The sequence below is a fragment of the Chenopodium album genome, chromosome 13 (assembly GCF_948465745.1).
Source record: "Chenopodium album chromosome 13, dcCheAlbu1.1, whole genome shotgun sequence".
Lineage (NCBI taxonomy): Eukaryota > Viridiplantae > Streptophyta > Magnoliopsida > Caryophyllales > Amaranthaceae > Chenopodium > Chenopodium album.
In genome coordinates this window covers 11,539,612-11,565,636 of record NC_137846.1, presented here as the reverse complement: position 1 = coordinate 11,565,636, position 26,025 = coordinate 11,539,612, and the positions used below count along the sequence as shown (strand labels likewise).

General features: G+C 32.3%; 1 protein-coding gene across 1 annotated transcript in view; it reads right to left on the bottom strand.

Moving 5' to 3' along the window:
• Positions 1–26,025, bottom strand: part of LOC145576303 (uncharacterized) — a 46,744-nt gene that overhangs the window by 13,686 nt on the left and 7,033 nt on the right. Inside the window, exons 2-5 of the mRNA XM_081634079.1 lie at positions 24,197–24,777; positions 22,576–23,086; positions 7,178–7,656; positions 6,464–7,067 (exon numbers count right to left, since the gene is read on the bottom strand). Of these exons, the coding sequence (XP_081490205.1) occupies positions 6,464–7,067; positions 7,178–7,656; positions 22,576–23,086; positions 24,197–24,777 (2,175 nt within the window). The remainder of the gene's footprint in view (positions 1–6,463; positions 7,068–7,177; positions 7,657–22,575; positions 23,087–24,196; positions 24,778–26,025) is intronic.

Below are 26,025 nucleotides of genomic sequence, written 5' to 3'. Positions count from 1 at the left end.
ATTATGTATATTTTGGTATTTTTAAACATTTGTTGTTAAAAATAAGAATATATTATACGTTTCCTATGAAAATATATTTTTATTGACATATATTTTGTAATTATGAACATCATACTTATAATTTTGAATATGAGATACATTTTTTATGATTTTTATTTTTTGTTTTAGATCTATGCATTTTTTAATCATTTTTAAAAATTTAGCATTCTGTACTTTATAAATTACAAATTTGAAGATTTTATTCTTTGCATATGAAAATTAATTTTATTTTCGATTTATGTAATTATGAACATATTATGTTGATATATGAACATAAGTTAATTTGGGTTAAGGAATTATGTACCTCAATTGTGATTTGACATTTTATATGAACATTTAGTATATTTTAAATGAACATAAAAGAATTTATAATGATCTATTTTTCGTTAACAATTATATAAATAAAGTTTTAAACTATAATTTTTGAAAATAAACATATAAATATGAACATGACTTGATTAGAATTTGTACATATAATATTTGAAAATAAACATTGAAATTTTAAATATAATCAATACACTATATTATAATGAACATCAATAAATATGAACATGACACTACTCGAACTTGAACATTTATGTTTTGAAAATGAACATTGAAAGTTTAAATTTGAACACAACACTATTTTAAAATGAACATTAATTTTTTTAAGGAAGTTTATTTGTCTGACTCGAGATAATTTCATAGCTTTGTTAACATAAACTGAACATTTAGTGCATATAAAAAGAACATTTTCTTATAAAATATGAACATATAAATTAGATGTTTATGTTCATTTTCCAAATTATAATGTGTGATGTTCATTGTTTTTTTTTTGTACATTATTTTTTTACTAAATGTTCATTTTATAGGGTATGGTCTAGATATTTAATGATAATCAAATTCATTTTTCATTTACTAATTGTTCATTATTTTTGATGTATTCATTTTTTATTACTTAATTTACGTGTTCGTATTTTATTACTAAATGTTCTTTTTTTTGTGATGTGTGTGTGTGTGTTTTTTTTTTACTCAATGTTCATTTTTTACGTGTTTATGTAAATTTTTTTTACTAAATGTTATTTTTTCAAAGTATACATATTTTTTTACTAAATGTTCATATTATAAATGTGATGTATGCACCAATTTCTAGGTACACCATATATTTATTGCCAAATAGCAGTGATGTGTATTTCAATTATTGTGGTATATTTAGAGAGACACATTTATGTGTTTACAATCTCACATGACAAAGCATTAAGGTATAATTAAGGTTCTATTTGCATTAAATTAAGATTTTAGAAGGGACAAACAAAATAAAACAGGAGGAGTATTATTTTCTTAAACCTTGCGTTATATATTATGCTCGAAACTTGTGTTATTTTACTTTAAAAAATTCATATAAATCCTCTTCAATCTAATAAAACTTTGATCATATAATTCATCTTTTTGTATTGACTCAACTGCTATCCAACTTTATTTTATAAGCATCAAATACTTTTGTAAAGTAGTGTCCTTAAATAATATGAATTCTTTTGTTAGAGATAAAAGAATTATTTTATTAGTTGGATTGAAATAATTTATTCACAACAGTGTTTTCATAAAAGTTGAATTCTTTTGTTAGTTGGACTTATTTATAAATGTCACCTGATTTTTTGATTTTAATCTTTCGTTATCATATAACTAATATATAACGCTAAACTTTTAGCCAGGTTACGAGACATCGACATTTGGCATTCCAGCTTTTCGCCAAGTATCGTGCCACGTAAGCGATAATTATTTATTGATGTGACACCTAGGGTTTATTTAAAAGTATTTTTTGTAGAATAGGATAAAAAAGTTAGTATACTAAGAAAAAAAAGTTGTTTTAGAGTTCTATTTTCATTAAAATTTGGATAGATATAATAGGATTAAAAAGTTATTTTAGACTTTTATTTTCAATATAAAACTTTTGGTTTAAAAATTTATTTTCAATAAAATACCAATATTTCTATGCAAATGACGGATCTAGCTAGAGACGTACAAAAGGGAAAAAAAAATAAAAAATCAAATAGACCTATGATTATATAACCATTCTCTTAAGCCTTAACATGCAACTGGGCTTTCCCTAGATATTTAGAGAAAATGAAAAGAGATCACAACTTTAGACGACTGTTCTGGTTGTACATTAATAATACCCATAAACGGACAAGTATCATTGTCAAGTGATTATTAATCCAAGAGTAGAAAATTCAAATAACATATATATTTTAGATAAAAAAATTTTTATTTTTAAATTCGATAAACAACCCGGGCATCGCACGGGGCACAAAACTAGTCAAGATATAAGTTAATTATTATTGTATATGAATATGACATGATTGAGGCAAGGGTGATTCTACTATTCGTTGGATTGGTTGGGTCCTTTTACTACTGGTATTTATTTGCATTTTAAAATTTTAAAGGGTAATTTCTTTATGTCTCGACTCTTTGGATACTCTTGCACTCGCTCTTCCTTCTCATCCTACCCCTTGGAGTATACGTGTCTCTTGGTCATCCCCTCATTCTAGTGTTATTAAAATGAATTTTGATGGTTATGTCTAAGATAGTTCAAGGGTTGTATGCATTGTTCTACGAGATCATTTTGGAAGTAATGTTTATAGTCGTTATTTTAATATTGGTATGAGTATTCCTCTTATTGCAGAACCTACGACCCTTCGTAATGTTCTTCTTTTGACGTAGTCCCATAATATTTCAAAAGTATTCATTGAAGGAAATAACTTACTCATTATTTATATTTTGCAGGTAAAGTCCTAGTGCCCGTGGAAAATTCAGCTACTGATGGATGACGTCAAGGAGCTGCTTCGAAATTTCACCTATGTTGATTCACGCCACATTTATAGAGGGGGTAATAGAGCAGCAGACTATGTTGATTCTTTTGGCCATTTTATGCAAGCTCACTAACATATCGATCTGTTCATAGATAGTAAATTGTTGTTTTAATTTGTTTAGTCTTGGGAAAAGACTATCCTAAGCTTACTTCTTATTTACCTGTCCTTATAGAAATAAAAATGATTGAGGCAAACTCATTTAGATATATTATTTAAAATAAATGTAAGAACATAAAATAATTCTTGTTTTAAAATTATTTCATCTTATCATAACATATTATTCAGCGTGTTTTGTGTGCAACTAGCCACACCAGGCCATACGACCACTTGTAAAATAACAAAGTAATCCAGAGAACATTGACTGAGTAAAACCTGTAATACTATCTGAGTAACCCATATACAAAGACAAAGTAACACTAGTAACGATGACCGAGTAATTCATGTAACACTAACGAAATAACCCCTGTAACATTAATCTAAAAACCCCTATGATGGTTGTTCACACGGTATGATCAGCCACATATGAAAGTTCTTTAATTTTATATTTAGAATGATTAGTTATATAGTAATTCTTACACAGTTAATATACAATTTAATTACATTATTAATTCATTGGACAACTTTAATATTTCAAAAGTTAGATTCAATTTTTCTCACATTGAACCAAAGTATACAATTAAATTATTAACAACTTCATTAATATAATCCACATGCATCATCAATAGAAATAATTATAAATAGACAAACTTTTAAAAAGCGGGTGTTATTGTACAGGTGTTGTAGAGTTGTCTTAAAGTAAACAAAAGTTACCCTGAAATAAAAAGGTAACCTCAATTAAATTAAATTTACCTTGATAAAAACAAAAGATATTTATGCTTTATTGGTATAATTACTTATTTTAAATAAGTAAAAATCATATTTTAGTGAGTGAGAGTAACTGTATTACCCTTAAAAATTTAGTAATAATGGAAACTAAAAATCCCACCTTGGTTTGGTCTTCCGAAAACAATCCCACCTTTTGATTATTTAAAAATTATCACACCATTAACCCCTATCTTCTTCTAACAATAACAATCCCTGACCGGTTAGATTATATTGCTTGTTTTTGTAACCGGTTTCCTTGGTGTTTTTTTTTTTTTTCCATGTCTTGGATTTTAATAGGTTTATTCTATTTCCATAATTTAAAAACCAAAAGCCACAGCCCTAGCCCCAGCCCCAGCCCCAGCCCCAGCCATTGCCTTCCCCTCCCCATCCTCGCCCTTACCTTCCCTGGCAACCTAACCTTACTCCTACAAGGCGCCTAAACCCCACCCAATCCTCGAAATCCCAATAGCAACCCTTAAAAACACCATCTACTTCTTCTCCGTCGCTAACGAAGTTCTAGAACATGAGGAAGATAAACAATAAAGGCTTTCGTGGTGGAATTTTTTGAGGCGGGGGTTATGGGTTTTGGGGCTAGGGGTTGGATTTTCAGGGTGTTTAGGGGGGTTTTCGACGGTGGGTAAGGGTAGTTGGAGCTTGGGTTGAGTTTTGGGGTGATTAGCTAGGGTTTTTAGGGCTGGGTTAGGGGTTTTCAAGGTGGGTTAAGAGTTTTAAGGTGTGGTTGGGGGGTTTCGAGGTAAGTAGGGGTGGCGTAAGGGGGTGGTGTGTGGGGGTATTCCTGAAAGAGTTGTAGTTTGGGGTGGTGCTATGGTGGTGGCCACGGTGGGAGGAGAGAGACTTAGAAGAAATAATTTAACCTATTTATCAAGGCATAGGTCAAAGGGATCATTAGAAAAAAAAATAGGGGGCAAAGGTAGGGCTGGAAAACGAATAAGGTCGGAGTCACTTTCGTGTTCGTGTCATATTGATTTCGGGTCGAAAACCCCAACCCTAACCTGATCCGTTTAGTTTTTCGGGTTGAAAAATCTGATACGACCTGATCTATTTAATTTTCGGGTCAACCTAAAATGACCCACTTAACCTCATTCATTTCTCTAATCGATTTTATTGAATTTTTTTTTTTTTTGATGTTTAGTTTAACTAGATTTGTTGCTTTGGGTGTAAAATGGGTCATCCTAATATGTTGTTTCGAGCTTCATTTTTTGCAAATTATACAAGATGTTTGAAAGGGACTTGTTAATTATAAGAAAAAAGTAATAAATAAACAAACATCCATAGAACGTTGATATAAATTCAAAAAATAACACACAAAAATATCACTGACCATTAATGACAAAATAACAACAAACCAAACACTAAAATTAATTGGAAAAAATACAAGTATAAACCTCAAAAATTACAAGCACAAACTCATAAAGAGTACAACCATGAACCTAGAAAATAATCTAAGAACAAAATAAAAAAAATGGATACAAAGAATTAGGGGTGAGCAAAAATCAGGGTACCCTGATCCGGAATCGGAACCTGTTAGGAACTGCAGGTTCCAAAACCCGAATCTGGTTTCTTGTAATAAAATTAGGAACCTGTTACAACAGGTTTTGGTTCCAGGTAATAAAATTTTGGACCCGAAACCTGTAGAGTACCCTATTCGTAAAGGTTCGTTGTAAGGTACACGAAACCGGAACCTATCATTTAAGCCTAAATATAAAAGCCCTATACCAAATTTGTATAAAAGTCATCACCTACCTCTCTCCCTCCTCTTATTCATTTTTCATCTTACTTTTAAAGGTTTAATTAATGGTATTAATATAAATATTTATAATTTCTTATTCAATATTCTAGACAATCAATATTGGTTGGTTATATTTGTAGTAGTGTATTAAAGTTGTAAGCTTTTATTGTGAACATCCATTTTTTTTATGTAACAATTTATCAAGTAACTATTAAACTTACTTTGAAAGATAGGGTACCCTGTTTCGGAATTTCGGTTCTCAATTTTTAGGAACATGTTGAACAGGTTCCGGTTCCTATTTTTAGGAACCTGTTGCAACAGGTTCCGGTTTTGGGTTCTGAGATTTTTACAGGGTACCCTGCTACGCTCACCCCTACAAAGAATGTCGTATTGTTAGATCGACGGTGAGGTGGAGGAGGAAGTAGAGGAGCAGTAAGTTTAATGGAGTGTGCAGGAGCTCAAAAAAAAGCTTCTAAGAAACTTCAATGGAGGAGAGGGAAACGGGTGGGAAGAGATAGAAAAGGGTTGTTAGGAATTTTTAAAATGTACAGGCAAGAGTAAGAGGAAAATAGCATCTTATATATCTAGGATTTTATTTGGGCAAACAATTACTTATGGGGCATTTGGGCTTGATCATAATTTTAACTCATTAATTAATTTTTTTGGGTCGTTTTCGGGTAGAAAATCTCAACCTTAACCTAACCCATTTAATTTCAGGCCGGGATCATATCAACCCATTTAATATTTCCGGTTAAAAATCATAGAGTTATCCTAAATAAGATTAAAAAATATTTCAAATTGGCTATAAATTACCCGAAAAGAGTTTGATGTATACATATAGTATATTATGAATTTATGATAAACTGAGTGACGAGTATACACAAAAGTTTTTGTTATAAACATACGTCGTTAGATATATTTTAATTACAAATAAAAAAGGAGAGGTACAAAAAAAACATACCTGCGTAAGTGGCGTATCTAGCTATCACATGAAGAACAGTCTCACCATGATCATTCACATCGGCAATGTCAAACTCTTGTAATACAGATTTATTTGCATTACCAAGAACATTCTCACCATGATCATTCACATCGGCAATCTCATTGTTATCTTTATGCAGCAACGCCCAAAAGAAAGAAATAATGTTAGTATTACCCGCCCTTGCTGCTTCATGAAGTAATGTATCCCCTCTTGAATTTCTTACCGTCCACGGTGGTTGACTTCCAGGCATTGAGTTCCATGTATGAATACACAGCTTAAAATATTTCAATGCATGATCAGAAGGTTGAAGCCTCGCAGCAATATGTAAAGGTGTATCTCCTTTTGAGTCCTCCTTATAAATTCCATCAAAGGTAATCACGTCGAGAGCTTTCTCAATGAAGGAAAATTGATGATGTTGAAGGGCTATATGAAATATATTACTTCCATCTGGGGTTTGGGCTGCCCTCTCTTCAAAAGTAAAGATAGCTTTATCAAACACAGTTGTATCTCCTTTTGTAGCTGCCTCATAAAGCTTCTTATCCAATGTAGTTTCTACACTGAGTAATTGATTGATGAGTTTCTTCTGCAAAAAAATTAATACATGCTTTAATTATTATAATCAAAATTACGAATAGATAAACTTATATATTTATGGTAATTAATTAGTGAAAATAGATTGATAAGATGGATTACTAGGATTGGAGGAATGTTTGATCCATTTGAAATCATGTCCCATACAGACTTTCCGTCATTGTTCTTCAGGTGTATGAATAGCTCCTTCATCTTTAAGCTTGATTTTGCGTTGATACAATGTTTGATGAAACATTGTACAACCTCAAAATTTTGATTTAAGATGCCAACATGTAATGGTGTGTTTCCATCAATATCTTGTGATGACATGAGGGCACTCATAACAATGGAATCTTCTCCCATTCTTTTTAATGTCGATTCTAACTGACTGATTCCGTCTTTTAAGACTGAAGTACTTAGATGGTGCAACACTGTTCTACCGTTATAATCACTAATTCGTATTGATGAAGGAAAATGGTTGTAAATCTCTAAAGCTACCCAGATTTGGCCAGAGTGTGCTGCTCTTAAAATTGGGGTGAAGCCATGTACGTCGTGCATATATGCAGCAAAGCCACTTCTATAAATAATGTCCCATGCAAAACCTTCAACATGCAACAACATAATCAGAAAGCAAGTATATAATTCATCTATTGTAAATACAAATTTTCATTTCTTACTATATTGATGTCCTTGTAAAGGTCAATTTTTTACCGAAAAATCAACGAGAATTATCTGATTGATATTATAGAAGGATAGATAGTATTTGTGATAAATTTATGATATAATATCATATCGTATCATATCATTTCACTAATATATAAAACCGGTCTCGCAGATAAGTCACAAGACTTACCACTCAGCATTTCAGTTTATCGCCAAGTGTCAAGCCACGTAGCCGATAAATTAGTATTATTGTGACACATAGATATTAAGTAAGCGAATTTTGAATAATTTTTTTTAAGATAAAAATATTATATAAAGTTTTATTATTGATATACTTCTAATATTTCATAAATTCAATAAAACTTCTTTGAAAATAAGATCCATTTATAATATGTTTAATTTATTTAAAAATAATAATAGAGAATTAGTAAAAAAAAAAATTAAGTTCAATAAAAGTACTTTCAAGTCAATAATAACATAGATTTTTATTCACAAACAAAAATACAAAAAGTACACTATTATTATTTAACTAAATAAGCGATATGGTATCATATATCTATATATCCTACATTATCAAAAGGGATTGTAGAACAGTATTTAACATTCAAGCAAAAAAGTTTATACTGAAATTTTATTAACAATCTGATCATCTCCCGGGCACAAAACTAATAACTAGTATATAAAGTTAAGCTTTAATCCAGGCCTCAAGATAGCGACATTTGGCATTTTAATTTTTTCCAAATGTCGTGCCACGTAGGCAATAATTAATTATTAGTATGACATGTAGGATAAAAGATTGGATAGATTTAGATAAATTTAATAAGATAAAAAAGTTAGTTTATAGTTTTATTTTCAATAGAGTTTTATTTTCGATATAAGACCAGTATTATTTTTTGAGAAAATATAAGACCAGTATTTTATAACTTTCAATAAATCTATTTTTATCCCATAAGTTCCCTAAATTATGACATAAGTGAGTAAATGTAAATTTTTCCTCAATTCCCAAAAAAAAAAAAAAAAAAGACACTTCAAGTCTCTTCACTTCAGCTAAGTGTGGTGGAATTAGCCCATATGCTTAGTGATAAGGGTTTGTTTACTATACTCCGTACAAGTAGTTGAGCTACAATAAGGATTGTAGCTGTATATTTTTAGGTACTACTATGCAACATTGGATTGGATCTTTTTTAAGGACATTGGATCGATTGGATTAATCAAGTATAATTATTTAAAACAGAGAAGTTTTGTGCCATCCTCTTTATTAATAATAAGATACTTACAAAAAGTAGACACTTCAGGCCTGTTCAATTCAGCTTAATTTCAATTCACTTCAGTTCAGTTAAATTCAGTTAAGTCCAATCAGTTCAGTTCAGTAAATGTGAACAATCCCTTCTTATTGAGTTACGTACGGAGTATATATTAACCTTAGAAAAAATCCTACATAATTTTATTTATTTTAATCCAACTAATATAAGAATTCTATTCATACAAGGAAATTAATTAAACAAATTAATGCTTATATAAACCCTACCTCACCTTTGCTCAACGACAATTATTAACATTCAATTTCTGCGCACACACTCACACGCACTCTTTGATGCTCAATTTCTACGCATTTGACTTTATTTTTATATATACCATAACATTCTAGTTAAAAACAAATCCATTTACGATATACTTTAAAAATTATATCCCACAACTTTATGAGCGGTATTACTATATTTTTTATTTTACAAATATGATTGTTAAGTGATATTAATCCATGAGTAGAAATTTTGAATAAAATAAATATTTTTTCTCATATATAGGCCCTGTATACTTCACCTTTTTAATGAACAAAAATTATATTTGCTAACTTAAATTAATTTACTAAAGCGAAATTATTTAAAGTGAACTGAAATAATTTTACTAATTCTCTATTACTCCCTCCATTTCGTACTAGTTACAACACTTTCCATTTTCTGTCGTTTCATATTAGTTGCAACACTACTATATTTGGAAAGGACCAACCATTATTTAATAATTTCTCACTCCCACTAACCCCACTTTCACAAATATTTTACTTTGTATTATTTCTCTTTCCTACAACCCTCACCCACACTACTTTTTTTTTTTTAATTATTATTATTCTTATTTCTATCTCTTACTAACAATACTTTATACTATAAGCCTATAAGCTACTCTATAATTTTCTTAAACTATGAGCCAAGCCTACTATTGCAACTAATGCAAAACGGGGGAGTACATTTCCTCTTTTTAGTTACTGATTTTTACTGAACTAAACTTATTTTAACTGAAATTAAATTATTTTTAATGAACTGTAATTATTTTTACTTAATATTTTTTTAAGGTAAAGTGAAGGGCCATAGTGTGTATTTCTATAACATATATTGTGCTCTTACAAAAATCAATGGTATCCTACTCCAAAATATCCTAAATCAAAAGGGATATACACGTCTGACATAACAATGTTTGTATCAAGATCTTGGAAGTGCTCTACTTTCATCAGTTTTGGTCAGTTTTAAAGGTCAATTTTGAGTGGCTACATCTCCTTCGTTACAAAATATTTTTCAATGATTATTTTTTTGATTTTTTTTTTTTTTTTTTTTTTTTTTTTTTTTTTTGTCTTTTGTCTAGTTTTCACATACAAAAGTTTAGAATTTTTTGAAAATGTTTACTATTAAATTGGGTCAATTTCTTCCAACGGGTTATTAGTTTTGAGTTTGGACGTGTTCTTTGCTACTGTAATTTGATATTCAATATGGACGACCAAATTGAACTTATAACACATGGAGAGAATGTTGGAAATGAATCTACAATTTCAACAAGTAACACAAACATTATTAGAAATATTGGTTGAGCTGCAAGAGTATGAAAGAACAAAAGCACATGAGATGGAGGTGGTTGGCTCTAATTCTATGAAGAAGGTTAATACTATTTCAAATTTGGTTATGCAAGATGAAGAAGTCGAGGTGCTAGATGATGAATTAGATTTAGCTTTCTCTTATCCATGATTGATGGAATCCAAACAATTAATCAAGATGAACAGAAGATCGAGCTATACATCATATTTTTGTGAGAAAATTAGACACTATGGTTCATGATATATCTTTTCTAATCGTTTTAATACTTTACACATGGAAGCAATCTTGCCAAAAATTGGGATATTTCCACGTATCTATAAACTTGATCATCTCATGTTATGGTTATTAAGCTTAATTGGTGGCAAAGTAAAAAGAGGTGAAAACAATGAGGTTAAGGAAGAGAGTATATTATCATGTTTTGTTCATTTGATTTGGATGATTTCTAAGTATCGCATTAATTTGAGGGAATGTTTTTTTTCAAGAGAGGGAGAATGATGGGGATCAAGTATCAATAATTTAAGATTCTATAGTTATTTTCTTTAGGATTCTTTTTTCCATATTTGTATGATTTACTTAAGATAAAGATTAGGAATATTTATCTTTTTATAAGATGTAATTAGAGTTTGTTAGGTTTAATTTTATCTTTCAGGTTAATATATCCTTTCGAGCATGAAGAGACCTTAAACACAATTAATTTTTCGTATCGAATTTTTACTTTGCCTTGATTTTGGTTATTAAACCTTGATCATCTCATGTTATGGTTATTAAGCCTTGATTTTGGTTTTTTAAAGTTAAATTGCAGGATTGGAGTTTTGGAGGAATTCGGTGAGAAGTTACAAAAATAACTCTTAAATTATACTCCCTTCATATTTAAATACTTGCTCCACTTTCCTTTTTCGGCCGTTTTTAAATACTTGCTCTATTTCCTTATTTGGAAATCTTTTATGATATTTGATTCATTTCTCTCACCTAGTGGACCCAACATAAATCATATTTTATGAATTTCATATTCTTTCTCCTCCAATTCTCTCAACTACTTTTTCTTTTTATAATTTTTTATTCTTCTTCCTACCCCACTACCTCCATATTTTATTACTTTCTCCAATTTCTCCTAAAACTCCGCGCATAAAGAAATGGAGCAAGTATTTAAAAACGGAGGGAGTATAAAAGATTCATCTTATTCATTCATTTAGGGATTTTTCTCTTCACCTTATAAAAATAGATTTCAGGTCTAATAAATTCAGATAAGTTACAAAAAGGTCTAATAAGTTTATGAAAGTCTAATAAGTTTAATAAGGTCTATTAAATTCAATAAGGTCTAATAAGTGCTAATCAAGTCTAATATGGTCCAATAAATTCTAATAAGTTCAATAAGGTTTAATAAGTTTAATAAGTTTAGATGAGTTTAGTTAAGTTCAAATAAGTTGATCAGCTTAGATTAGTTCACTTCATATAAGTTTAGGTACAATAAAGTGAAGAGAACACACCCTTACTTGACTTTAAACATAATAAAAAGTTAGTTATTAAAACAAAATCCTTAAAGATCATTTAATGTTGGTGTCAAATAACTGACTTTTTAATCAGTTATTAAAATGTTCAGATAAGGTCTAATAAATTTAGATTTTACCTTTGATATCAAATAATTGGTTTCTTGAAATTAGAGACAATTCTCACCTTTTATTCTTGTAATACTGTAGAGTAATACAGAAAGATTTATTATAGTCAAATGTTGGTTTTAATGGATATTAGAGAATCCTTTGAGCTTTGAAATTACAGGTATAGTCGTATAGGTGTCAATGGCAAAGTTCAGATTTGGTTTTAGAAATTGAATAACAGTTTTTTATTTCTTTTTTTTTTTTTTTTAAGACTTGGCATGACATCATCATAAAGTGGTTCCACTAGTCTTAAGATAAGATTTCATAATTTTTTTGCATTGATGTTGCTTTTTCTTAACAATGTCTTAAATGAAGTCTTGATTTTTCAAGACCCAAGTTAAGACTTGATCGAAAAGTAACATGGGTGATGGTAGCATGAAATATTGATGATGTTGGCTATGTATAGTTGTATAGGTTTTGAGAAGTCATAAATGAGTTGACAATTCAGGGTTGAAGAGTTAAAAAACATTGAGTCTGAACAAATTTTAACCATATTATAAAGTAAAAAATTAATAAAAATATAGTAAAATGTCTTGAGATAAGACGGGGCTAATCTATTTAAGTCAAGTGGATGGATGGACAAGATTTTTCCTTAAAAATATAAGGTCAAGATGAAAACTAATTACAATAGCTACAATTTTATTGTAGCCATTGAATAATTTTTCTTTAATTTTAGGAGTGGTAATTTAAAATAAACAAATATAAAAAAAATAAAAATAAAATTATACGGTGATAAAACCAAAATTTGGTGTTTTGAGAGGGTACTTATTTACAAATTTTCCTTTAATTAATGATGAATTGATTGAACATTATTGTTGATTATATTGATTAAATAGCTATTAACTACATATATATTCCAGCCTCTTTCAAAACCATTCTCCAAAATTTTGATACCCTCCCACCCCAATTCTCTTTTGCTCCATCAGCCATCCTCCCTCCTTTAACTCAGAATCTGAAGTTTTTGTTCCCCTCCCAGCTTCGGTTTTAGCCCCCTTGACCTCTCTTTGGTCATCCTCTATCATCATTAAACCTATAGGGAGTTCGTTTGCAACGAATTTTCTCATTTAGAAGCTGGTGTCATTGTGGAGTCTCCCCACTCCGATGACAATTTCCAGCCTTGGCAAGGGTTTCTTTGTGGTGAAAATACCACCTAACCTTTTATTATCCATTCTAAATGGAGGTCCTTGGTTTATCAACTCCACCTACCTCTCTGTTCAACCATGGAAGCCAGGGTTTAGGCCGTCTGAAGCTTCTGTCTCTATAGTTCCGGGGTAGGTCTCCCTACCAGAGTTACCCATGGAATTCTTTGTTCCATCTTTCTTAAAGTTTATTCACAACTCCATTGGCACTTTCCTCAAATTGGACCCTGGGATTGGGAAAAACACTTTAAAATGGCAAGAATATTAGTATTAATTGATGTGGCGGCTGCTCTAAAATCGGCTGTATGGATTGGTCATCTCCATCAGACGTTAATGTGGGAAAACATTCCTATGTTTTGCCATGAATGCCATTCTACAATCCATGAAGCCACCCACTGTAAGGGTTTCCTCAAGCTGGAGGCCCAACCTTCTCGGGTTGACAAAATTGAGGGTTGGAGTGTTGTCAACCATAACAAGAAAAAAAGTCAACCTTCTAAGCCCAACCCGAAACCACAATTGAAAAAATCCTTTTCACTTTCCCGCCTAACTGATTTTGAACTATCCAAAAACATTGCTTCCTCCCACCTAGACAAGGATGATGTGGCACCTCTCTCTCCACCCAATCTCGCTCTAATTCCTAACCCTTATTTTAACCAGATCTCATCTTAGCCGTCTGTTACCTCCCTTTTCTTAAAACCTAATTTCACTTTCAGCCCCTCTCAGATCTCATTGCCTCCTCTGCACGCCACAAACAATTCCAATGGATCCCGATTCTCCCCCCTCAGCATACTCATCGAATGTCCAACATCTCCTTCATCTCCAACAAGCCATAGCTCAGATTCTGTCGACTGCTCCCAACCCGAATTAGCCAATTCAACCCTTTCAACGTTCCCCATTTGGCCCTCCTTCCAAGATAACCACCACTATGAAGGGCCCTTGCCCATCAGCTCTATACTTCTTGGGAGAAGTCGGTTATAACTTTGGCGGAGGTTGATCCGACCAAGTGGACCTACTTTATGCAGACCTCGAGGTGCAGGACCAAGGTCGAGCCTTGGGTCTTGCGAAAAGCTTACCTACCTGTAATACCCCGTATTTTCATACGTATTTTCTATTTAATTAATTAGGAATTATTTTATAAAATGGGTATTTTAGTAAATTTATTATTTAGAGCCAAAATGATATTTGAATTTTGGACCAAAAGTATTTTGAAAACTTATTATTATTATTACTTTGGATAAGATTTATTATCCATTTATCTTATTTTAAAAACCGGATTATTTATATATTTCGGATATTTTAATTAAAGAAAAATTATATTTTATCAATTATATTAAATGGCCGAAAATTCCCATTTATTTAGCTAGGAAATTTGGATTTTCTATGCATAGAAAATATGATTTTCTTAGTTATTTATTGGTGAATAATTGGTATTTAATTAATTAATTATTTAATTAATCATTCTATAATATTTACACAATTATTTTTATTCCTTAAACCGAGCAAAAATCTTCCTAAATACTACTAAGGGGATCCGAAAATGTGAGCTATGGAAAGCTCAAGATTTTCGGCCCTCTTGTATTATTTTGGGGGAAATTATTTTGGTAAATTGTATTTTTAATTATCTCCCAAAAATCTATTATTTTCCTTAATTCTATTTTTTCATCTTCTTAATATTTGATCATCATATTTTTCTTACCTTTATTCCTCTTGATTGTTCCCCAAGTAATCTTCCTTGCCATATTATTTTTCATGACAAACATACCTTCCATATTTAATTATACATGATCACCTTAATATCAAAACTTTCCATATTTCTTTTATTCACTTCTCCAAGTAATTCCATAAACCCTATTGCCATAATTCTTCCCACATTCTCTTGCTATAATTCTTGCATGAGCTAGCCTATAAATACCCCTCCATACCTCTCACATTCTTCACACCAATTCTCTTATTTTCTTCTCCTCTTTTTACAAAAATCATCCCGTTTATCTTTGAAGCCAATTTTCGGGCACTTCTGGTCAATTTTTGAGGTATTGACGTTTCATAGAAGATTGTTCCTCTCGAAAAATCCTTGAGGTTAGGCTTAAGAATCACCCAATTCAGAGTTATATCAAAGGAGTTATAGCCTCTGCAAGTTTTGCATATTCTTTCCAACACAAATCCAATTCTTCTCTTTTCCTTGCTTCCTTATCTTTTCTTCTTCTCTTCTCTTATTCAATTATTATTATTATTATTATTATTATTATTATTATTATTATTATTATTATTATTATTATTATTATTATTATTATTATTATTATTATTATTATTATTATGGGGGATTTATAAAAATTATTATGAGTAGTTTTAATTATATAAAATCAGATTTTAATGATGTTTATGAAAATTAATTTAAAAGGTTCATGCACATATAGTTGGGGGTTTTTAATTTAATTGTTGTGATTATTTGTTAACCTTATATTGATTAAGGTTATTTTATTTGTAGGGTGTGTTCGATCAAGATTCTTGAGCTTCCTTTTGTGTGTTTTTGCTAAGCGAGGGTCAAGGTACGTTAGGTGGCTAGATACCTTGAAAATGATTGGTTTGAATAAGCATGTTTGAATGATTTTATGATGATTAAATTGAATTAAATTGAATTGAATTATAATTTATGAAATAAAAGCATGTTTAAATAAATTGGTTTTGATAAATAAATTGGAGTATTGATTTTATATCACGTTTTAAATAATTAAAATTATTATTCATGTTTAAAAGGTTTGATTTTGAAAGCATGTGGATTTAAATAAAAAGGGAGTTTGAATTATTATTATTAAAAGTTGGAATTATTGGATTTAAAGAGGATTCATTGAATTATTATTATTAATGCTTTACAAGCATGTTGGTAATCCCACTATGCGGATTTGGTTTATTGATAAGGCCTTAGACTTTGTATGATCGGGTCTTTTCTCAAGAATAGCCTTGTAATATAAGGAGACTAGCTTGGGGGATGTGCACACTTGGGTGAGGAATTGGATTAAAAGGAATTGGTTTTCAAGGAATTGGATTTTAAAGAGGAATTGGTTTATTGAATTGACTATTGATATTGATTATTGAAATTGGTTTTGGAATTTTGAGTTGGAATTAATGGTTTAATTATTGGAGAGGATGGAATAGATTTCAAAAGCATGTTTGCTAATAAATGGAGCTTAATTATCTTGCACTTATCGTACTTAGCATATTTTTCTAATCCGTATTTCTTGTTTTGTTTTGGTTCATGTTGACTAATTTCAGGTGGAGTCAATAATTGAGCATTTGGAGTCCCGGGAATGGTTTCACCTAGATTAAGAAATGGTTGTTTTTATGTTTATTTTTGAGTACTCATAACAATGGTTACTATTTATAGTCTATTATTAATAAGAGAAGAGTATTGAAGTTTTCCGCTGTAAAGTATTGGTTTTGTTTAGTAAGTTTGAGTAGCCTTGCGTAATCACGCGGCGGTAATACGCCTAAGTTTATCTCTACGGTATAATTGTATGTACTATACTAGTATTTCCGTAGAGGAAGATTTGGGGGTGTTACACTACCTTCACCCCGAGTTGATAAATCCTCCATTCAACGACATGTGCATGTTAAAGGAAGGAGATAAAGAGGTATCTCCTCCTCACTTCCCTTCCATAAAAGATCTACGAGGCTTCTCACCTTAAATAGCCGCCTTTGTGGAGGAATGGATGAACACTCTGCTTTAATCCTTTCAAGAGCTACTTCCAGGGGGGACTTCTTGTACTTGGCGGATCTAGTGCCTATATTGCCTCAATCGAGAGAAATCTTTATGTTGACCTTAACCCCAACCAAACTACACTTCGAGATCCAAGCTCCAGCCTTTGCCCTTCTCAATGTGCCAATTCGAGTCAAACAAAAAAAGATTCGAAGATTTTGGGCAAGGATCCAAACACCAGTACCACTTCTTGAAGATCTCAATCAAGCCTAGAGAAAGGGACCCTTATGTTTGGGAAATTGAAAAATTCTTAGCTCTGAACGATCTGACACCGTGAGCTGCCAAAATGGAGCTTCATCGCTATCTCCCCTTCCTGCTGATCAGATGATTTTGTCTTGGAATGCCCATGGTATAGCTCGCAAGAGCTTCCGCAAAAATTTAATGCACCTCATCCACACCCCATAACCCGAATCTCCTTCTGCTGACTGAGTTACGCACTTCCACTTTTCACACAATTGGGGTCTTGAATGACCCCCCTTTTGATAGCCTCCATGTTGCTGAATCTATAGGCTTCTCTGGGGGTATAACCCTTCTATGGAACTTCAACACTATGGAAATCACCACTTTTCATACTGACTTCATTTTATCTATGGAATTGCTAAGGTAAAACACCTTAACTCGTCTTTCTTCTTTACAGGTGTATATGCTAGCACAGAAAATAGAGTTAGGAAAGCCATGTGAGCTTATTTCCATACTATTTCTGCTTCCATTGATCTGCCATGGGTAGATATTGGGGATTTTAATGATATCTCTTCCCCCTCAGAGAAACTTGGGGGTAATCTTGTATCTGTTGCTAGTTGTAATAGATTTCTACATGATATTGATGCTTGTGGCCTTGATGTGGCTTCACAAGGGTATATGTTCACTTGGACTAACAAAAGAAAAGTTAAACCAATCATGGAAAGATTTTATAGAGGTCTAGTAAATTCTTTGTGGCTGCAGCTCTAGCCTCAAACTAATGTAAAAAATTTGTTTAGACACTCCTCTAACCACTGACCCATTCTTCTCTCCCTCTCTACCCATCCTCCCCTAATGCCAGTAGGACCTAAACCTTTCAAATTTGAACCCTTGTGGTACTATGAACCAACCTTTCTTGATTTTATTAACTAGAATTGGAACCCCAACGAACCCTCATCCTTTCCACACTAAACTAATTGCATTGTCTCAATCAATGACAACCTGGGCCAAAGAGTTTTCAGGTGACCTCTTCAACAAAAAGAAAAAGCTTATGGTTAGAATCAAAGGCATCCAGCTCAACCTTGAAGCTCACCCTCATAATCAATTCTTGTAGAATCTTGAGGATTCCCTTTTTGAATAATTAAAATCCGTCCTAAACCAGGAAAAACTTTACTGGATGGCTAGAGCCAGAGAAAGATGGCTTCAGGGAGGTGATTGAAACACCAAGTTCTTTCAGCTTTCTATTATTCTCAGAAGACCAAGGAATAGGATTTCTTCCCTTGATGATAGTGTGAAGAATACCATCTTTGATCATGTCTAACTCCAGAACCATGTTCAAACTCACATTAGAGAGCTTTTCTCTTCTTCTAAGCAAGCCATGAGGCTGCACTTTACATATGGGAATATCTCTATATCTTACCCCCACCCCCCACTATGGATGAGCTAAAGTTTACTATATTCAAAATAGGTGCTTTGAAAGCACTTGGATGGGATGGTTTTCATGCTTTATTCTATCAAAACACTAGGAAACCATAAAGAATGAATTATTTCCTCAAATTACTCAAATTTTCCATAAGGGGTGTGTCCTTAAGGAGCTAAATAAAACTCTCATCACCCTCATCCCAAAGTCTGATTCTCCTAAGACAATGAAGCAATTTAGACCAATTAGTCTTTGTTCTACTTCTTACAAGGTGGTCATCACTAAGATCCTTGTAAACAGGCTAAGACCCATGCTATACTCTATGATCTCCCCCAACTAGAATAGCTTCCTTCCTGGCAGGGGCACTTAGGTTAACTACATAGTGGATTTTGAAATTCTCCATTCCATGAGAATTAGAAAAGGTAGAAAGGGCTTCTTTGCTATTAAAATAGACCTAGAAAAGGAATATGACACTTTGGAATGGGATTTTATCCATCAAGCCCTTTGCCATCATAGGCTGGATGCTATGTCAATCAAGCTCATTATGAGCTACATCTCTTCTAACTCTTCTTCTGTGTTGTTCAATGGGCAACCATCTTCCTTCTTTCCTTCTTCTAGGGGAATAAGGCAAGGGGATCCTATCTCCCCTTATATATTTATCTTACGCATGGAGTTGCTGTCAGAGATGATAACTGAAACTTGCTCTGAAGCTTCTTGGTCTCCCTTAAAGCTTCTAAGATCCCCTCTCTCTATCTCCCATCTATTGTTTGCTGATGATATTCTCTTGTTTGAGGAAGCCTCTATCTAGACAGCTTCCGCTGTCATGCATGTTTAAGAAGATGCTTCCAATGGTGGCATGGATGAAAATTTGTGGGCCTCTGAAATTTAGGGGTCTTAGGGTAAGATCTAATGTGATCTCTAATGAAATTTCTATGGCCAAGCTGTGCTAGAAAATGCATTATTATGATAACCTTGCATCTAAGGTCATATATCACAAGTACATTTCTAACAGGCACACCTTTAAACCCTTCAAATCTGGCTTTCACATCTTGCAAGACATGGGAAAACGGTGGAACCTCTTCTTTTCTTCTACTGCTTGGATTGCTGGCCATAACTCTCATCTTTCTTTTGGTATGACAAATGGTGTTCTCTAAGTTATCTTGGGCAGCTCATTCATGGCCCTTTAACCCCTACTGATGAGTCTCCCATCATTGGCCAAGTGACCAATCAAGAGGGGTGTGACTTCTCTACTATATCTGCCCATCTCCCCCTGATATAAAAGAAAATAAAGATCAATAATATCAAATTTCTCACTAGCACTGAAGATAATCTTATTTGTTCTCATGCTAATAGAGAGTCCTTTAATGCTTCCACCCTTTATTCCCAAGTCTGGCTGGAGGCTAACGGGGTGGAGGCCAGCTCAACCTCTGATTTTTGGGAGGTAATTTGGTCTGCACCTATTCCCCCAAAGATTAAAACTTACTTATGGCAGGCCAGCCTTGATGCTCTTCCAACATCCAAGCCTTAGCTAGGACAGGCATCCCGACCCCTGCTTCTTGGCCTTTCTGCCAAGTTGTTGATGAATCTCCAACCCATATCTTATGGGAATGTCCTAGAGCTGTTGATATATGGCAGTTGCTTAACCCCTGGACCTTAGCTTCACAAGCTTCAGGGATTGGATTAGAGTACATCTAACCCACTCTCATTCTCATGATGGTATCCCTTGGCTCCTGATCTTTGTTGTGTCTTGCTGGCCTATATGGAAGGAATAGTTAGGTCTTTTCCCAAGTTAATACCCCTCTTCCAGCTCTTACCAAATCTGTCAAATCGTTATGTACCGAGTACTTCTATGCCCAACCTTGTAATCCTCCAGTTGATCCTTTTAGTAAGATGATTCATCCTCCTTTCCCTTCTCAATTTGTTATTCTAATTGATGCCTCCTTTAATCAACATACCCATGAGGTGGGTATTGGAGGTACCTGCGACACTTCTTTTAAGGAGTGGTCTGGGGGATTCTTATTGAAATTCAAGTCTGAAGATGACGTTTTTGTTAAGTTTCTTGCTATGTTAGTTGTTGTTGCATGGGCTAAGTGTCATAATTGGAGTGATGTGAACATATGCTTTAATTCTAGAACTACTGTTTACAAGTATTGTTGGTGTGCCTTAATTAGATATAAATATTTTAACATTGTAAGTGTTTGTAGGGAGTTTATAGCAAAGGACAGAGGGATTGAATGTTTAGTGGCTCCCAAGAAGCCAGGTGATTCAAGCCCACCTGCTGGCGTTCCAAGCTGGTCTAGTGCCTGCTGGTGGGCATGAGGTGCTGTGAAAGCTAGCTGCTAACCCTTTCCCAAATAGCTCTATTATTCAAATCTCGGATCTAAGTGTTATTAAATATGTTATGTACCCTAACTGCTACTAGTATTGTTGCTACTTTGAGCCTGATAGGCCTTAATTAATCTATTTACCTATTTTAACCCAAAAAAAAAAGAAAAAAAAACTTCATAAATATTCCGTGATAATGGAATCATACCTTTTTTTTTTTTTTTTTTTTAAACCGGAATCATACTTTATTTGATACTCCATCTTTGAACACCAATGCTATCCGTCTTAAGATTGTCATCATTTTATTTACCTTGAAAATAAATGCCTACATTTTCTATATTAATTTATAAAAATAAATTTTATTTCTTAATCTTGGAAGTTATGCATGATTAGTTGTGAAACTAGTATTTGGCCCTGGCTATGCCCGCTTCATTACTTTTTTGTTTTATTAAAAATAATATCAATTGTAAAATATTGCAAACTAGTTTAGTTCCCGTGCCATGCACAATTTTAAATAAACACATTGTGAGATTTATTTGTAGTATAGAGAAAGAAAGTTTTCTACTCCGTAAATTTTTTATATACATGGTAAGTAATTTATACTATAACATATTACTTGTAAAATATATATATATATATATATATATATATATATATATATATATATATATATATATATATATATATATATATATATATATAAAGAAAAAAAAAATGAACGATTTTGAACATTGACATATTAACATACCTATAAAAAAAACTACTTGGTAGGAACAAAGGATATAGCATATGAAAGGTTTATTAAATAAAAAAACAAAAGTAGATATAAAAAATAAACTAATGACATCATCATAACAATTTGGCGGGAAATTTTTTTATGTCAGAGTGACATGTGTACAAGTTGGAGAAGATATGATGTCAGCAACGTTTTATTTTAGTATTACTTAATAGATATTATTAAATATCAAAATACTCATATATTATTCAATCTGCAGTAACCAAAATTTTACATATGTTTAATTTATTTTTAAAATTAAAATTATAGAATATATGAACACAAATAACACTTTTTAACACGACTTTATTGTCATAAGTTGTGTCATTGGAGCGGCGGTTAAATTTTATTTTTATTGAATGTAAAGTCATGGGTTCAAATATTATTGATAACAAATTATAATTTGAGGAAAAATTGGTGATTGATTGTATTATGACATAACACTACATAAACAATGGCTACACATGGCGGGATTTCATGTTTTGCCATTGAGTTTTAATAATATATTTGTTTTAAATTATTATCCTTTTTTAGACAGAATTTATTATTATTATTATTATCTCAAATAAAAGAGTTTAATTCATTTAATTGTTATAAACTTATAGGTTATTTTTAAAATTATACTCTTATACTGCGCTTTTCTTAAATTTTGTTAAAATGAGAAATGGGCATTATGGTATGGGACGAAGAGAGTATATGATTAATTAAGAAACCATGAGTTTGGTATAGTAAGAGAAGAGAAACTCACGTACCGTCCATACGACGGCAGTATTTTGCAAGCAAGTGAAGAAGAGTCTCACCGCTGTCGTTTATGTCTAACATTGCTTCGGGGCCACATAAGCCATCCAATATATTTAATGTTTGGTAGTTACTGGTGCGTACGGCTTCATGGAACATTGTATTGCCTCTCGAATTTTTCACGCCCCACGGTGGTACGCAACGATTTTGGCCATTGTTATCACTCCAATGCTTGATAGATTTCTTCAACACTTTCGTTGCTACATCCGATGGTACCCTGGCAGCAATGTGCAATGGAGTATCTCCATTTGAGTCTTTCTGGTACATCAGATTTGGATATCTTTCAATTGCTTTGTCAAAGTACTTTTCATTCCCATGATGTAAGGCTATATAAATGACGTCGCTTCCATCTCCTTCAGAAATCAAATCGTTTATATATTTATCTTCATCATGTTTTATAGCATACTCGTACGTGAGATGATTGATGATCCTTCCCGTATTGACTACCCTTTCCATCATATTTTTCTACAAAGCATAAAGTATAAGTTAGCTTAAGTTTAGTACTGCTAGAATATAATGCAATTATGAAAGATAATCTTCATTATAGTATAATTCACAATAAAATTGTGGTTATTGTATTAAATCAAATCACAACCGTTTATTTTTATTGACTAATATAAACCGTTGCTATAGTTTATTTTTTATTTTATTTGTTAAAATATTAAAATAAATAAAAATAAAAAAACCTACCACGTTCTTTTTCAGTTTCTTCTTTGTTTAAGCAGTATTTTTTCGCCCCCTTAACTTTTCTTCAATCTTTCTTCATTGTTTTCTTTGTTTTGAAGTGGATACAAATAATTTAATCTTCATTGTACTTTTACAAACCAATTTTCTATTTAAATTACTTGCAGTCAAAGTATTTTTAAAGACCAAACTATATTGTATGTCTGTATCTTTTCAATATTGATGCATCAAGCTATCAAGTACCTGTAAATCTGTAATCAAGCAAAAAATTAAAGCAATCTTGAATTCAAGCAACTCTATTTGAATGGTTGGACTTGAAGCCAATTGTTATAATCAGATTGAAGAGAAGTAATGAAAGAAGATACTGAAAAGACACCAATAAGAATGTGAATTTTTTTTTTTGATTTTTTTGTTGTCAAATTTTTTTAAATATAAAATAAAAATAAATCATATCAAAAGTACACATTAGTTAATAAAAATGAACGCTCGTGATTTAATTTAATACAATGGCCACAATTTTATTGTGGTCATTTGAAAACTGTCCCTAATTTTACATGCAATAATAATATACCATAAGTTATTCAATGCTCCACCAACCAATTATAATTCTCCAAACTGATTAATTCTAAACTTTGAGATTAAGACTCTGTTTGGTTAATCTAATTTTAAACTTGTCCAAATAAGATTAGCGAAAATAATATAAATTCATATAAGTTCAAACAAAATAATACTCTGTTTCCATTATTAGAAACTACAAATTATTAGTAACAAATGTTTTCTTTTCTATCTGTCTCTCTCCTCATCGCATGCAACTTTATTTTTCTCTCTTCATTTATCACTTACAAATAAATTTTACCGAGCATAGCCTTAGAGAAGAGTAGTTGTACTCACGAGGTTTGCGGGGATGTCTGAGCCAGATGTAATCAAATCGATGATTGTCTTCCCCTCGTCATTTTTTATGCTCAAAATCATGACCTTCCTTTCTATTAATCGACCCATTGTATATGTATATCCATCACTTGTTGCATAGTCAGCACATGATTGGAGAATCAAGTACGCAAGATCAAATTCTGAATTTAAAATAGCGTTATGCAATGGTGTATTTCCATCTTGGTCACATGAAACTGTAAGAGCATCAACACCAGTTATTTCAACAAGGATCTTCTCACAGATCCACAATGTATGACCTTTATCACTTGAGTTAAGATCATCCATTCTTAGCCGCAGGTGGTGCAAAAAGTTCCTTCCATTCTGATCACGACATTCCATTGAATGTGTATGATCAACTAGAATCCGATGAACAACAAGGACACGACCATACTGGGCTGCTCTCATTAGAGGGTTCATGCCTTGTAAGTCTTGTTCAAATATAGCCAATGGATTCGCGTTGATCATTTCCTTGATAAGTTTTGACTTCTCAGCTGCATGATTATTGTTGTCATCATGCTCTAAGTTTACTGGGATGATACCTCCTGCAAACACATTCCGAACGTGTTAATGTACTACCAACTTCACTACTCATTAATATCATTTTACGGTGTACGAAAAACTGAAAGATCGATACTCTTTTTTTCAATCTATAAAGCTGTTTCATAAAAAAGTTTATGTTGGGTTTGTGGTTAACCAATGGTCAAACTTATGCAGTCAAGGTGACACTTTTGAGGGCTGCATATTTCACCCCTCCCTCCTAATATTGATCAACCTTTTTGTTTTTTTTTTTTTTTTGAAAGGGAGCACAAGGCTTAATCATTCATTAATAAGCTTGTCCATGAGAGCATAAGGAGATACATCATTAGGCACACATTTTTCCCAAATTTGCTCAACATCAAAAGGGATATACTCAGCAAGATTGTGAGCTACTTCGTTGCCTGTCCGTCGAACATGAGACCAGCATATATGCGTGAAGGAAGAACTCAGCCTCACTGCATCAGAGAGAGTTGCATCTAAATCAGTAATGTGGTTGGCTCCTTTTGATAAGCGGTTAGTAACCACTTGGCAGTCCGTTTCAATGATAACATTGTCAAAACCAAAATTGCGCCCCAGCTTGATTGCCATAACCATGGCCTTAGCCTCTGCAACATCAGTTTGCCACCAAGCACGTAGTCTTCTGCAAGCCGAAAACAACACCTCACCACAGCTATTACGAGCAACAACACCCAACCCGACCCACCCTTCTTCTGATAATGATGTCAGTATATGCTCCTTTTGGAACATTGTGGGTGATGCGACACCACATTTTGACCCTCCACTAAAGGGTGGATTTCTATGTATTGTACTCATACATTGATAGATTTTGTATATTTGGTAAGGATGATTTTACAACGGTCATTTGAAAAATGACTATCATATTATTAAGGAAAAATTAACAACAGTAAGTCGAACTTTAGGTTGTCTTCCAATATTAAGTTCAACTTTGATTAATTCAAATACTCCCACCATTTTTAAATACTTGCTCTAGTTCTCCATGCCCAGAGTTTTAGGAGAAATTGGAGAAAGTAATAAAATATGGAGATAGGGGTAGGTGGAAGGAAAAAAATTGTAAAAAGTACTCCTTCCGTTTTTAAATACTTGCTCCATTTCTCCATGCGCGGAGTTTTAGGAGAAATTGGAGAAAGTAATAAAATATAGAGGTAGTGAGGTAGTTGAGAAAATAAAAATTTGTAAAAAGCAAAAGTAGTGGAAGAATAGGAGGAGAGAGTATTATGTTGGGTCTACTAAGT